At 62.2% G+C, this 13,581-nt stretch overlaps 3 protein-coding genes across 4 annotated transcripts; 1 reads left to right on the top strand and 2 right to left on the bottom strand.

Moving 5' to 3' along the window:
- Positions 1 to 154: 154 nt before the first annotated feature.
- Positions 155 to 2,701, bottom strand: LOC129523026 (probable hydrolase PNKD). Its single transcript, XM_055345652.1, has 3 exons — positions 2,584 to 2,701; positions 1,680 to 1,848; positions 155 to 564 (listed from the first exon to the last, which is right to left on the bottom strand). The coding sequence occupies exons 1-3, from the start codon at positions 2,648 to 2,650 to the stop codon at positions 372 to 374; spliced, it is 429 nt and encodes a 142-aa protein (XP_055201627.1). The 5' UTR covers positions 2,651 to 2,701; the 3' UTR covers positions 155 to 371.
- Positions 2,702 to 3,023: 322 nt separating this feature from the next.
- Positions 3,024 to 7,930, top strand: AAMP (angio associated migratory cell protein). Of its 2 annotated transcripts, none has more exons than XM_055345334.1 (11): positions 3,024 to 3,217; positions 3,628 to 3,783; positions 4,424 to 4,543; positions 5,047 to 5,186; positions 5,451 to 5,595; positions 5,889 to 5,972; positions 6,078 to 6,193; positions 6,333 to 6,436; positions 6,606 to 6,696; positions 6,874 to 7,028; positions 7,471 to 7,930. In XM_055345334.1, the coding sequence occupies exons 1-11, from the start codon at positions 3,097 to 3,099 to the stop codon at positions 7,544 to 7,546; spliced, it is 1,308 nt and encodes a 435-aa protein (XP_055201309.1). In that variant the 5' UTR covers positions 3,024 to 3,096; the 3' UTR covers positions 7,547 to 7,930. The 2 variants fall into 2 exon arrangements, with proteins under 2 accessions (XP_055201309.1, XP_055201308.1); XM_055345333.1 differs by having other exon boundaries at positions 3,625 to 3,783.
- A 185-nt stretch (positions 7,931 to 8,115) lies between these two features.
- Positions 8,116 to 11,142, bottom strand: GPBAR1 (G protein-coupled bile acid receptor 1). The gene is made up of 2 exons (XM_055345413.1): positions 11,027 to 11,142; positions 8,116 to 9,351 (listed from the first exon to the last, which is right to left on the bottom strand). The coding sequence occupies exon 2, from the start codon at positions 9,313 to 9,315 to the stop codon at positions 8,323 to 8,325; it is 993 nt and encodes a 330-aa protein (XP_055201388.1). The 5' UTR covers positions 9,316 to 9,351; positions 11,027 to 11,142; the 3' UTR covers positions 8,116 to 8,322.
- Between the last annotated feature and the right edge of the window lie 2,439 nt (positions 11,143 to 13,581).

Here is a 13,581-nt window from a genome sequence, read left to right as displayed (position 1 = left end):
GGCCTGAGCCTAGGCCTGTTGTACTTAAGTCTCTGTAGTCTCCCCAACCATCCAGCCAGGAACACTGAGGGCTTCTGTGAGAGGGAGCACACGTGAGTAACCAACCCCTCCCTCTGCCCCTCCCGTCCCAAGGGATGCACAAGCCCACTCCTGGTTCCTTTCTGCTTGAAACACTCGATGACTTTATTTGCCTTTGGCTGGCTTCTGGGAAGGGGCAGGGCGCGGGAGGGCAGGGCAGGGGCCGGCAGCGGCCTGGGCTTCATGCGCCCTCTGGTGGACCTCACAGGCAAGGACCAGAATCCGGCCAAACCCAAAGGGCTTCACAGTCTGGAGGCCACAGTCAACAGTCTAGGGGAGGGCTGCAGTGTTCCTCAGGCTTGCACTCCCGGCCCAGCTTCAGGAGACGGGGCATGCTGGGAGGAGGCCCTGAATCTCTGGCTCTCATACTCGCCCGTGTTGGATGCCCGCATGTTCTGCCGAGCCTTCATCTGCTTCAAACGGTCCTTGTCCACTTCCCGCTTGGTGAGGATGAAGAGGAGGATACCACAGGGGAAGCCGATGGCCCTAGGGGTGGGGAGATGTGCATGGGGTTTGGGGAGGGGCCAAGCCTGAGTCAGAGTTGCTGGGGGAATCTCATTCCAGCTTCATCGATCGCACAAATACTGCAATACCTCTTGTGTCTATGCAGCCTCCGCACTGGCTGCTGGAAGGCCCCAAGCAAACCAGGTCCTGCTGCTGCACTGCTTAAAACTCTGTAACAGCTCTCCGTCACTTCCTGGCCAAATCCAAACTCCTAGGCACAGCACAAAAGGCCCCGTGTTGTTGGTTTTCTGCCCACCTTTCCATTCCTGTCCCCTACAGCTTGACACTCTGCTTGACATGAGCCCCCGCAATCCCGCTGTGCCAGCTATGCCAGATTCTCCAGATAGCCCACCCTCTTTCCCTCTCCAAGTGTCGGCAAAGGTTCCTTCTGCCTTAACCGCCCCATGTCGCTTCCCAGACCCCCGTTCTCCATCTGAGTAACCACTACTTGGGAGGCACTTTGGTGTGGGGGAGAGGGCATGGAGTCACAAGACCTGGCGAGGATCCCACCTCTGAACCTTAGTTCCCTCCTTTATGAAATGAGATGTAATTTTTTTCTTACATGTTTTCATCTTTTGGATTTAGGAGATGTAACATTTATCTCAGAAAAACTAAACATATTACACTGTAAAGTACAGGCACACCTCAGGTGTGGGGGAAAAAACGTTAATTTCCCCCTCCTCTCCTTTTAATATTGATCATCGATACATATTAAGGTCAGAATCAGATCTAAGTAACGATACACTGAACACCTTCTAGATGCTCCTTATTCAACTAATACACTCTCTCTCACGTGACCTCAATGAAAGCTCAATTGCCTTTCACCCCAAGCTCCCAAAAGAGAGAGTAAAGCCAGGGACCCAAATTCAAATCAGATTAGCTCAGCTTACTACTACAGAAAACCCACTGTGTCTCCAATTCCACATACTTTCCCACCCCCCTTGCCTCATTCCTCCGAGAGTCCAATCCTCACTCCAAGCAGTTCCATCCCCACAACCTCGGATTCAACTCACCACCCGAAACTTGGAGAAGTTTCTGGGTCCCGCCCTCCCCTGTGCCATTCCCCGTTGGTGGGCAAAGAGTTAGTTAAAACTCACCAGGCTAGTCCCACAGCTTTCATGGGGTTCTTGCCCCTCTTTCTGGGGATGTATTCCAGCTCAGGGGATAGGGGCTCAGGCTCCTCCTTGCACTCTGGGGAGCTGTGGCTTTGCAGTGCCCGGGTCCTGCTCTGGGAGGCTTTGTTAGCTGTGGCTCCTGAAAGAATCCCTGTGGATGGAAGGAAGGAAGGAAGGTCAGTAAGAGGAGGAGAGCCCAGGGGAGGAAGGGGAGTGACTGCGGTTTGGAGTAACAAGTGCTAGGGAGAATCCAAAGGGAGATGGGAAAACTGCCATCGAGGTGACACCTTTGAAAGCCACTTCCACGTCACTGCGGGCTCATCACCCCGGTGCCAGGACGGCGAGCTTCGTCGCTCTTCGTCTGCTCGGACCACAGGAAGTGAAGGACTGCAGTGGGGCTCACATAAGACGTAGGAAGGGAATCGGAGAAAAGGTTTTCAAACTGCAGAACGTTAGCACTGGAGCTTAAAGGTAGTCTACTCCTTCCCCTCATTCTATAGAAGAGGAAACTGAAGCCCCGAGAGACGAGCTGCTTCGCCCAAGGTCAAACTGCCAATTATCCGGGGCTAGAACCCAAGCCTCCCGAAGCCCGGGGCTCTATCCTCTGCACTGCGGTGAGTGTGAGACACCTGGAGCGCGGGAGTCTAAAAGGCTTCCTCGGAGCTCCCTCTCGCAGCATGACCCTGCAGGTGTCGCGGAACTTGAGGGCAGGGGATGGGCTGGGTGACCTCCAGAGAGCATCTTTTTTTAGCCCCCAGACTCTTTATGATCCCGCAGAGAGGTGCGGGCAGGAACCGACAGCCATGACCTCCTGCTATCGCTGGTCGGGAGTATATAAGAAGGGGATCCCCTGCGGCCTTGCCCTCCCCGGGGTCCCTCTTCTTACCCCGGAGGACGCGGGCATTTCTCGCCCCCCGGCCCTTCAGCGCCGTAGCAGCTACCACCGCCGCCATGTTCAGATCCCATCCCCCTTCACCGCGCTCCCCGCCGGGAATTGTAGTTTGCGTAAGGGGCCTCCCCCGCTCCTTCCGTCCTGCCTACAGACCAGAAACTACATCTCCCAGAAGCCCGCGAGGGGACCCGGGAGAACTACTCTTCCCAGGAGACCCCGGAGGCGCGCACGCTCGCTTGTTTCCCTCCTGTTGGAGGCGGAGTCAGGCCGGGCGGAGTTTGGGTTCTCCCCGCCACGGCCCGCCCCCTTTCCCAGCTCTGCCCCGTGATTGGTGGATCAGCCGGGTAGCCCCCTTCGCTATTGGGCTAGCGGCCGTCGCTCTTCCTGCCGGGGAGTCGCCTACGCCTACTTCCTCCCGGGAGGAGGGGCTCGAGTTCCGCGTCGTCGCGCAGAGCTGACTCTGGGAGGCGTTTGGGCCCAGAGAAGTGGATCGGCCGCTTGCGCCGCATGGAGTCCGAATCGGAGAGCGGGGCCGCTGCTGACACCCCCCCACTGGAGACCCTGAGCTTCCATGGTGATGAAGAGATTATCGAGGTGGTAGAGCTGGATCCTGGCCCGCCCGACCCGGGTGAGAACTGCCGCCGCTCGGGCCGCGGGACGGGAGGCGCTCCCCCGGCCCCTGACCCCTGCTTCTCCCCCCGGCCCCCCTCCCCTCCGGTCGTTCCTGCCGCTCCCCGTCGCCCTTACTCCCTGCCCTGCCCCCGCACGTAGTTCCCAGGCCTGGCAGGGGTGGGGGTTCCCCTGACGCCTCCTCCGGCCCTTCCCCTCACACACCCCCTTCCCGTCATCCCCTCGGTCCTCCCTTCCCACACGGTCTGGCCAGCCCCGGGTCCTCAGCCTCGGCGTCCTCCGTCGCCAGTGCCCCCCTCCCCGCCGCTTCACCCCCTCCGTGTGACCTCAGCCGACCCTCTTGCTACACCCCAGCCTAAGCCTCTTCTGGCTGCCGAGCCCCACCTTTTAACCCTCTCCCCAAAGCAGATGATCTGGCCCAGGAGATGGAAGACGTGGACTTCGAAGAAGAGGAAGAAGAGGAAGAGGGCAACGAGGAGGGCTGGGTTTTGGAACCCCAGGAAGGAGTGGTGGGCAGCATGGAGGGCCCGGACGACAGCGAAGTCACCTTCGCGCTGCACTCAGGTAGGTCCCTGGTAAACCCCGTGCACCTGCGCTGCTGAACATCAGACGCCTGCTGTGCCCGGAGCCTTCCCCGGGACGGGGAGAGGGCCCCGGAGGAGCTCGCGCCGGATGGCCTGGGGGGGGGGGGGGCTGGGCTGCTGGAGCCCGCCCAGGCACCGGGCGTCGGATCTGCTTTTGCTCCTTACGGATTTGTGGTCTTTGTCAGCGTCTCTAGGTCTTTGTTTCTTTTCAGGAAGTTACCTTATCGTAAATTAGAGGTGGCAGTACTTTTTCTGAGCATATTTTGTATAATCTTCTCAAATACTGGTCCGTAATAAGGCAGGTGACAGGGTGCCCTCACTCCGTGCTCAGCCCGGTGGCAGCCCCGGCTGAGCCTGTAAGCCCTGCACGTGTCCACTGCTCTGGTCTGAGCGTCAGTCTGGGGTGGTGAAGGCAACGGCCCTGCAGAAGGACCCGGAGCTTGGCAAGCGTAGGGAGGGATTTCTCCAACAACCTGATGCTTGAAACTTAGAACTTGGATGCACCCTTCTTTTCTGGAGGAAAGACATGGTGCTCTGGGTGGAAGCGGGTGGGCTTCCCGAAGGACAGGACCCTGGGTGGCAGCCCTGTCCGCTCACTCGTGGACTCTCTCTTGGGACAGCGTCTGTGTTTTGTGTGAGCCTGGACCCCAAGACCAACACGTTGGCTGTGACGGGGGGTGAAGATGACAAAGCTTTCGTGTGGAGGCTCAGCGATGGGGAGCTGCTCTTTGAGTGTGCAGGTGAGGGGGCGCAGCTGAGGTCCTGTTCTCCTGGAGGTCTTAGGGGGCTAGCCTGCTGTGCTCATGCCTCCAGCAGCTACTTACTGATCTCCGTCCTGTGCTGGACCCGAGGACCTCAAAGCAGATGATCTAGTCTGTTTTGGGTGCAGGGGAGGGAGCTGGTAGTGGCCAAAGGAGTCTGGGCAGGGTCTGCGAGGAGGTAGCACTGGCTTAGGCAGAAAGGGGGAGCAGGTATTTGGGGCAGAGGCGTGGAGTGGACAGAGTGGGGAGGATGTAAGCCTGAGCGAGGCACGGTTGAGTGGGAGGCTAGCATTGCCACCCCTAGGGAGGCCTGGGGGTATTGGCGCCTGGCACGGGCAGTGACTCGAGTCACCTGTAACGGTGGGAACCCCCCCTCTTTCCTTCCCAGCTGGTCCTTCCTGGGGGCCGGATGCCTGGGTCGTGTGTCGCCAGCACCAGGTACCCTGACGTTCTCCTCTCTTTCTACCTACTTTGCTTTGCAGGCCATAAAGACTCTGTTACTTGTGCTGGCTTCAGCCACGACTCTACCCTAGTGGCCACCGGGGACATGAGTGGCCTCTTGAAAGTGTGGCAGGTGGACACCAAGGAGGAAGTGTGGTCCTTTGAAGCAGGAGACCTGGAGGTGAGATCGTCAGAGTGGTGTTTGGCTGTGTGGGGCCTTGGGTGGGAGGTGAGGGCTTGGGGGTCCGGTGTCGCCTGTCCCGGACACAGCCAGCTCTGAGCCAGTGCGCTCTCAGGTTGCAGCAAGGGTGTCTACTCCGTTTCCCGTTCAGGCCCCGCTGACCTCAGCAGCAAGGACAGCTTGGGTGGAGCTTAGGGGACAGACAGGCTCCTAGGCGGGATGGGGTGACAGGCGCCTCCCTGCTGACCCTTCCTTTCTGCCCAGTGGATGGAGTGGCACCCTCGGGCACCTGTCCTCCTGGCGGGCACCGCTGATGGCAACACTTGGATGTGGAAGGTCCCAAATGGAGACTGCAAGACCTTCCAAGGCCCCAACTGCCCAGCTACCTGTGGCCGTGTCCTCCCTGATGGTGAGGGCAGCTCTCCGTACGTCCTTCCCTGGGTGTACAGAGGTTGGCTCCAGGTGTACTCACCCTCCTGGGCTCCCTCCGGGTCCTGGCCGGCCAGCTCTGAGGTCTGCCGTCCAGAGCGTGGACCCAGGCCCCAGAGCAGACCGCGTCCCCTCTCCGGCCTGGACTGCACACTCTTCCTTCCATGGGGCAGGGTCTGCTCCCTTACTTTCCTGTCTCCCCGCCCCCCTCATTCCCTTGCTGGGTGTGCCTAAAGGTGCCATCTGACCTCCTCTGTGCCTGTGGCCCTTCAGGGAAGAGAGCTGTGGTCGGCTATGAAGATGGCACCATCAGGATCTGGGACCTGAAGCAGGGAAGTCCGATCCACGTACTAAAAGGTCTCTAAGGCAGGGGAAGGGTTCGCTGGGGGTGTCTGTGCAGGAGACCTGGGGCAGGACTCGGGGCCCTGGGGCAGCCTGACCTAGCTGTCTGCCCCCTCCTAGGGACCGAGGGTCACCAGGGCCCTCTGACCTGTGTCGCCACCAACCAGGACGGCAGCCTGATCCTCACTGGCTCCGTGGACTGCCAGGCCCAGCTGGTCAGTGCCACCACTGGCAAGGTGAGTGCGACCTGCAGCCTGTCGCTGGAGCCTCTGCTGCCCACGTCCCCTGTGCCTCTCCCGTTGCCTTGCTGCCCTCTCGTCAGCCCTCCCATCAGCCCTCCTCCCGTCCCGATTCTCCATCCCCCGTGGCTTACAGGTGGTGGGTGTGTTCAGACCCGAGACCGTGGCCTCCCAGCCCAACGTCGGAGAGGGGGAGGAGAGCGAGTCCAACTCCGTGGAGTCTTTGGGCTTCTGCAGCGTGTGAGTGTGAGAGTGAGAAGTGCCAGGGCCTGGGCCTGGAGATGAGGACAGCTGTAGAGAAGGGGGTGGGGCAAGGGGCGCCTGGGCCGGGGAGCCAGGGAGGAGTGCAGGGTGCGTGAGCCCACGTCCCTCCACGAGCCTTTCTTTAGTGGTACTCCCCTCTGCTCAGGATGCCTTTGGCAGCTGTTGGCTACCTGGATGGGACCTTGGCCATCTATGACCTGTCTACGCAGACCCTCAGGCATCAGTGTCAGCACCAGGTACAGGCAGCCTGGAGCTCTGGCGGGGCCTCTCTGTCGCCCACCCCTTCCTCCCCTCCCTCCCCCCCTCCTTCCTCCCCTCCTTCCTCCCCTCCCTCTGTCCCTGAGAGTCTGGGGAAGGTGCCTGTCAGCTTCCCTGGCCCTGACGCCCTCCTTCTCTCTGGCACCTGGGTGTAGTCGGGCATCGTGCAGCTGCTGTGGGAGGCAGGCACCGCCGTGGTTTACACTTGCAGCCTGGACGGCATCGTGCGCCTCTGGGACGCCCGCACCGGCCGCTTGCTTACCGACTACCGGGGCCACACGGCCGAGATCCTGGACTTTGCCCTCAGCAAGTATGTGAATTGGGCCAGGGCCAGAGCCCCTGTGTGATTGGGAGGTGGGACCAGCACGCGGGGGCCATGGAGTCCTTGGGCCGTGGGAGGGGATTCCTCAGGGAAGCTGGACCCCAAGGCCTGGTGGCGGCCCGCGAGCCAGACGCACTGGGAAGCCCAAGGGAGTTGCGACATCTGGTTGACGGGGACCTGCCTGGGCTCTCCCATCTCAGTTCAGGGCTGAGGGGCTGGGACTGTCCCCCATGCGGTGGCTCTCCTCTGATCCCCTTAGTGGTTGCTGGCTCTAAGCGTGTTCCCTCCACGTGGCACATCAGCCCGGTGCCAGGCACTGGGGATCTAGAATCGAGGCTGCACTGGAGGTGGCCACCCGAGGGCCCCGGGTGGTGGGCTTGGGCCGGGCCCCGGGCCCTCGGCCCCGCCGACCTGCACTTTCTGTCCACAGAGATGCCTCCCTGGTGGTGACTACGTCAGGAGACCACAAAGCAAAAGTATTTTGTGTGCAGAGACCTGACCGCTAACGGCTGCGGCCTCTGCTTTGGTGTTGAGGGGTGAAGGGAGACCCCACCAGCAGAGGCGGTAGGGCACGGGGAGGAGGAGGGGGCCACGGACTGCGTTCCAACCCCTTCAGCCGACTTGCCCCCTCTGTCCCTTCTCTTAAGAGACCCACCCCTTGGCCCCCCACCCCACCCTCGCCCAGACCTGCGGGTCCCTCAGAGGGGGGTCAGGCCTCTTTCTCTTTCACCTTCATTTGCTGGCGTGAGCTGCGGGGGTGAGTGTTTGTATGTGGGGAGTAGGTCTTTGAGGTTCCCGTTCTTTCCCTTCCCAAGTCTCTGGGGGTGGAAAGGAGGAAGAGATATTAGTTACAGATTTTAAAAATGTAAATAAAATATACTTCCCAGAGACCGTGTGTGTGTGGGTCTTGTGGCCTCTGGGCAGGAGGAACCGGTGAGGGGCACGTCAGGGTGAGGCTCCCAGCAAAATCTCATTTTCGAGGTACCTCAGCTCACCACCTGGGGCGGTGTCTCATCCCCCCCCCCGCCCCAGTCAGTTCTGAGGGAGTCGGGATCTCCGCAGGTGCGTGTCTGGCTCTAGTTTCTTTCCGCTGGTGTCCCTCCTGCCTCCTGCTCAGGGATGCGGAATGAGATAACCAGGAACTGGGCCCGATGGGTTTATTGGGTCAGGGTGGAGTCGGATAAGGGCAGGGCTTCTGATCCAGAGGCGTGGGGAAGAGGAGGCCGGCTTGGTGGCCAAGATGGACAGATGGTTCTGGCAGGAGCCAGCAGAGGCCCTGCCCCTAGTTCAAGTCGAGGTCCACGCTGCTTTGGCTGCCGGTGTGGTAGGCACTGCCCGGGCCCGGCCCGCCCCGGGGGGCTCTTCCCTGCAGCCCCTGCAGCCACCTTCGGGCGGCCGCCCTCCAGGGGGCCGTGTAGCGCTGGTCCCCCAGCCCCATGGCCACGGGCACGGCTGCCGCGCTGGCGCTGCCCAGCGACATGAGGGACAGCAGGGTCCCTGGGCCCAGCGGTGGGCGCTGCTCATAGGCCAGGACCGAGAGGAGCAGGGTGGCCACGTAGGGCCCCCAGCACAGCCCAAAGAGCAGCGTGGCCCCGGCCTGCGCCTTCGCCTGCCTCCAGGTAAGGGCCCGGGCCAGGGCTGAGGGGGCGCCGCGACACACGGCCCGCTCCAGCCGCCGGATGTCCTGCAGCTGACGGTGCGCCGCGGCCAGCACGCGGGCCGAGAGCAGGGCGGCGGCCCCCACGGCGGGCAGCAGGAGCCCGTAGACTTCCAGGTAGAGGTAGGGGGCCGGGAAGACGGCCTGGGAGCTGCAGTTGGCGCCGGGCGCCCAGTGGTTCCAGCCCAGCGCGGGCAGGCTGGCGAAGAGCAGGGGCCCGGCCCAGGTGAGCAGCAGGGCCAGCCGCGGGCTCCCGCGGGGCCGGAGGGGCCGCAGCACGGCCACGTAGCGCTCGCCGTGCACCAGCAGGAGGTTGGCGAGCAGGGAGAGGAAGGAGAAGTTGGGCGCCAGGTAGAGGAAGAGGCAGGACCAGTAGCCCCGGCGGCTCTGGCTCCAGAGGCCGGGCAGCGCGGGCAGCGCCAGCCCCGTGAGCAGCCCGGCCAGCAGCAGGCTCAGGAAGAAGCAGCCGGCGGGCGGGCGGCGCAGGTGCCGGTCCCTGGCGATGCCCAAGGCCAGGAGCAGGTTGGCAGCGACGATGAGGCTGGCCAGGGCCAGGGAGAGCCCCAAGGCCCCCGCGGGAACGGGGCTGGGCTCCTTCCCGGTGCTGTTGGGTGTCATCGGGACTGGGGAGGCCTGGGGCCGCGGCCGGCGAGCCTGGGTGAAAGACGGGCGGCCGGGATCAGCCGGGGCTGCGCGTCGTCCGCGTCGTCCGCGGGTTGCACACCAGCCGCCGCCACCAGCCGCCGCCCGGCCTTATCTGGCTTGCGGATACGCCCTTTTTTTCATGAGCAGCCGGTTACAGTTTGCGTAAAAATTCACGATTTGGGGCTTCTCTTAAAAGTCACATCCAGCCAGCAATTCTGTCCTGCGTGGTAGCAACTGTCGGGCGCCGAGCGCGGGCTGTGTCCACCCGGTGTCCCCGTCCCCGCCCTGCCGCGCCGGCCCTTGCTATTACCTGTCCCCGTCCCACCCGCTCCCCGCAGCTGTGCTGAGGCCTCTGTTGAGACTGCAGGGCCGCCCCACGGGGCCCCAAAGCCCCAGAGCGTCTTGTCCGGCGGCCTCCACCAGCCGAGGCCTCTAAGTTGGCTGAAAGGGAGGACGGGGTCTGGCGGGTGTGTCCTGGTCTTCCAGCCAGGCCAGCACGTGAGGGGCTCCTTCAGGTTGGGCTGGGGCCAGTGCTAGGGGTGGCCGCTGTGACGGAGAGGGGTCCCCATCCTCAGGCGCTCGCAGCCTGGCTGGTGCCAGGGCTTTAGGGAAGGACCCGGAGGGGTGGGCAGGGCAGGCAGGAGGCAGAGGCAAAGGCAGGGCTTGCTCAACGCCTGAGTTAGTGACAGGCCAGGGCCAGGGTGGCAGCAGCAAGTGGGGGACCCTGTCCCCTGAGCTCCCCGCCTCTCCCCCGCCTCACAGGTTACAGCCCAGTGAGCAGCCTCTGGGTAGGACTTCCAGCCCATAAACTTGACTCCTCCTCACCACACTAGCAACAGGGCCCTTCCTGGGAACTGGAGGCAGAGGGGAGTCACTGGGGAGGATGAAGGTGCCAGCAGGAAGGGGGACAGTCCCCACACCCCGGGGCGCTGGGCTGAGCCCAGAGCGGACACAGGAGGAGCTGCCGTTCCGTGACTCTGATCTGGGCCTGTCCTTCCCTTTCTTGGTTCTGTGTCCTCAGGCCCCTCAGACACCCTGGCCCCAGGGCCACGCCGTGCGGAGGGGGGGGGTCCGGGCCCCCGGGGGAATCTCCTGCTGCTGTCAGCAGGGGAGCAGCCGCTGTTGCCAGGGTTAAAGTCAATAAGGAATGGATTCCTGCCTGCCCCCACCTCCTCACCCCGGATCCGAGGGCATCACCGCCACCCTGAGCTGCCACCCCGAGCCCCGGAGACGCAGGCTGACCCCTTCTCTTCCCAGACCCCTCCTCCCCCCAACTCTGGGCCCGCCAAGCCCCGCCAGGCTGCCTCCTCCCTTCCCCTCCCCGCAGCCCGGTTCCTCTTCCTCAACCTCCCCCGCTCCTCACCCCTGCGCTCTCCCCAGGACCTCCTTCCCTGTCTAGCAGGCCCTTTGGTTTCTGTTCCTTCGTCCCCACGCCATGAACTCTATTAAGCCCCAGCCCCAGGAGACCTCGGGGGCTGTTTGTCAAAGCTGGACTCTGGGGTCACGGGCTGGAGCTCCCAGCACTCAGCCTGGAGGGCGTCCTCACCCCTCCTCCCCCGGAGCAGCGAGGGGGCGGGGTGGCCCCAGGGCCCCCTTCCCACCGGGAGGCTCCCGCGGCTTGGACTGGGTGCGGCGCTCTCCAGGGTCTGGGCTGCGGTCTCCAGTGAGGCTAGGTGCTACTCACATGCTGGGGCAGGTGTCGCTGGGCCGGCCTGGGCCTTGCTCCTCGCGTCAGGGACTGGCTGCGGGCAGGCGGGCAGGCGGGCAGGGCTTCAGGCGCCGTCTGCTGTGCCTCCGGGACCGCGGGGCCCCGGGATCTCTGCTGCCCAGGCTCTGCCCCCGCCTGGGTTCTGGAGGGACAGAGCTGGGGCTGGTGGGGCTCGGCCTGGCCCCGCCTCTGGGGGTGGGACCTGGCACACCCTGCGCCGCGGCAACGGGGAGGCCTTCCCATCCCTGTCCAGTGCCCTCTCCTTATCCTCCACCAGTGTGCCCCTTCCCCGGCCGCTGGCTGCAGCTCGCCACCAAGGCGGCGGATCCCCTACGTCAGGTCACCCAACTTGGAGCCGGTCACTGGCCACCAGCCTAGCTAGTCTGAGAATTGCTTTCCAGTCAATGAGGAATCATGGTTTTGTCTACCCTGCTCCACTTCCCATCTGAGCTAATACATTTACATTTTATGAGACTCGAACCCCCGGAGTGGCCGGCCGGCTGACAGCACGTCCCGGACCCGTGCACTGCAGAGTCATGTCTGATGGCGGCAGTGGCGGGGTTGTTTGGAGCTTGCGGATCTTCCCCATCCTTGTCACCTGGTGGGCCTTTCAGCTTAGAAAGCCAACCTTGCCTTCAAGAACCTGGGGTCATCCTGCACTTTTCTCGATGACTTTGAATCAAGTTCTGAGCTATGAGGTTGAAATGGCTCTGGGGGGTGTGGCATTGGGCCGGCTACCCTCAATTTTCCCACCTGTAAAATGGGAACAAGTACACCTACCTCTCTGGGCTGTTGGGGAATATCATGGAGTAACACGTGACTGCATATATTCTGGTGCCGGACACTTGATCGGGTGGGGGGGAGGTGTTGGTTCTCAACAAATGATTCATTTCCTTCCCCTCCATGGTGGTAAGAGGCGCGAGCCAGTATTGGGACCAGAAGGCCTGGATTTGAATCTTAGAATTCCGGCTGGGATTTTTTTTTTTTTAAGCTGTGTGAACTTGGGCAAATTACTGAAGTTCTCTTGCCTTTGTGTCTTCATCTGTAGAATGGGGCTTATGTTGCACTCACCTATGGTGAGACTAACGGAGCTAATGCGTGATGAGGACTTGGATGAGCACTAGGCACACAGGCACTCCATGAAAGGCAGCCGTCATTACCATTTTTAGGATTCCTGCCCTTCTCTGCATGTCACTTCCCTCCAGCCACCTGTCCAGTCCGAGAGAGAGAACTCTGTAGGGAAAGGCAGATAGAGGCTCATGGAAAAGCAAGAGAATGGGCACTTCTGCTCCATGGGGATGCTGAGGAAAGTAGGTACAGGAGAGGAAGGGCAGGTAAGTTCAGGCGAGGCAGCCAGGAGGTGTGATGCTCTAATTTTTGCTTGTATCACGCGAGGCCTTGGGGTGCTGGAAAGAAGCCGGCTTAAGTGGGAGGGAGCAGGTTGGAACTGCAGCAATAAAGCTGGAGATGAGAAACAAGGAAAGAGTTCCCTGCTCAGGAGCACAGGCAGACAGAGCCAGGGGACTTTCGTGCCCTTGGCAGGGGGGTGGGAGACCCAGGTGGGGGGTGGGCGTCCCAGGGGTCTAGCTCCACCCATCCTGCACAGTGGCCAGGGGGCCTGGGGAGGCAGGAATTCTGTTGGGACAGGAGGGGAGAGGAGGGAAGCATCCAGCCCCAAGCCCATCCTCAAGCGGGCAGCCGGCCCTCCGACCCACGCTATCTGGCGGCAGAAGTCAGAGGCTCTGGGAGAGTTCAGCCTGGGGCCCGGACAGAAGTGGGTGTGGGGCCCCTCAGATGCTCGACTGCCAGGAATAAACAGACCTTCTGTTCCCAGCCCTGGCCTCCTCCCTACGGGATCCAGGATGTCTGTGTTTCTTCTTCGCTGCTTTGTCTAAACACTGTGTGTGGGATGACGTATGAAGGGGCCGGGAAGCCTGGGTCCTGTCTCTTCCTCACTGGACCATCCAGGCCTTCTCGGCTCCATCAACCTCTGGCACGGACTCATCCCTGGCCTTCTCCTCTTGCCCACAGGAGGGCTCTGGCGCCAGCAGTTTCCAGCCGCTCCATGTCAGCTGCAGGCTGGAGAGCCCCCTCCGTGGCCCCCATTCTCCTCTCCTCAGGCAGAGCCTCTATTGGGGGCTCAACCCTGCCAGAGCATCCTCCTGGCCTTCGCTCACTGCTCACTCCATTCTCTGGGATATTTGAAGCTCTTTGCTGACCTTGGGGGCCCAGGACTGGGTGGGTGTGGTATGCAGGGGCTGGGGTATGGGTACGGGGAACGGGATGAATGGAGGGCAAGGAGGCTCAAGGCTTTCTGGACCCTGGCTGACCTCCAGGAGCCGCTGTCAAAACTCTTCAGTCTCCATAGGCAAGAGCAGACAAGCCCTTGGCAGCCTCTGGGCACAATCCTGGCCAGGAACTTGGCTTCAGGAAGCCTGGAGTCCAGTCTATGGGCTGAAGAAACCCCGGTCCTCCCTGTTGGTGCTTAACCAGATTCTCCACGGCTCCCTCAGAGCCACACTGCACTGCTT

The sequence above is a fragment of the Nyctereutes procyonoides genome, unplaced genomic scaffold (genome assembly GCF_905146905.1).
Source record: "Nyctereutes procyonoides isolate TBG_1078 unplaced genomic scaffold, NYPRO_anot_genome, whole genome shotgun sequence".
In the NCBI taxonomy this organism is placed as follows: Eukaryota; Metazoa; Chordata; class Mammalia; order Carnivora; family Canidae; genus Nyctereutes; species Nyctereutes procyonoides.
Note: the sequence above shows the minus strand (reverse complement) of the source record. Positions and strands in the feature narration are given on the sequence as shown.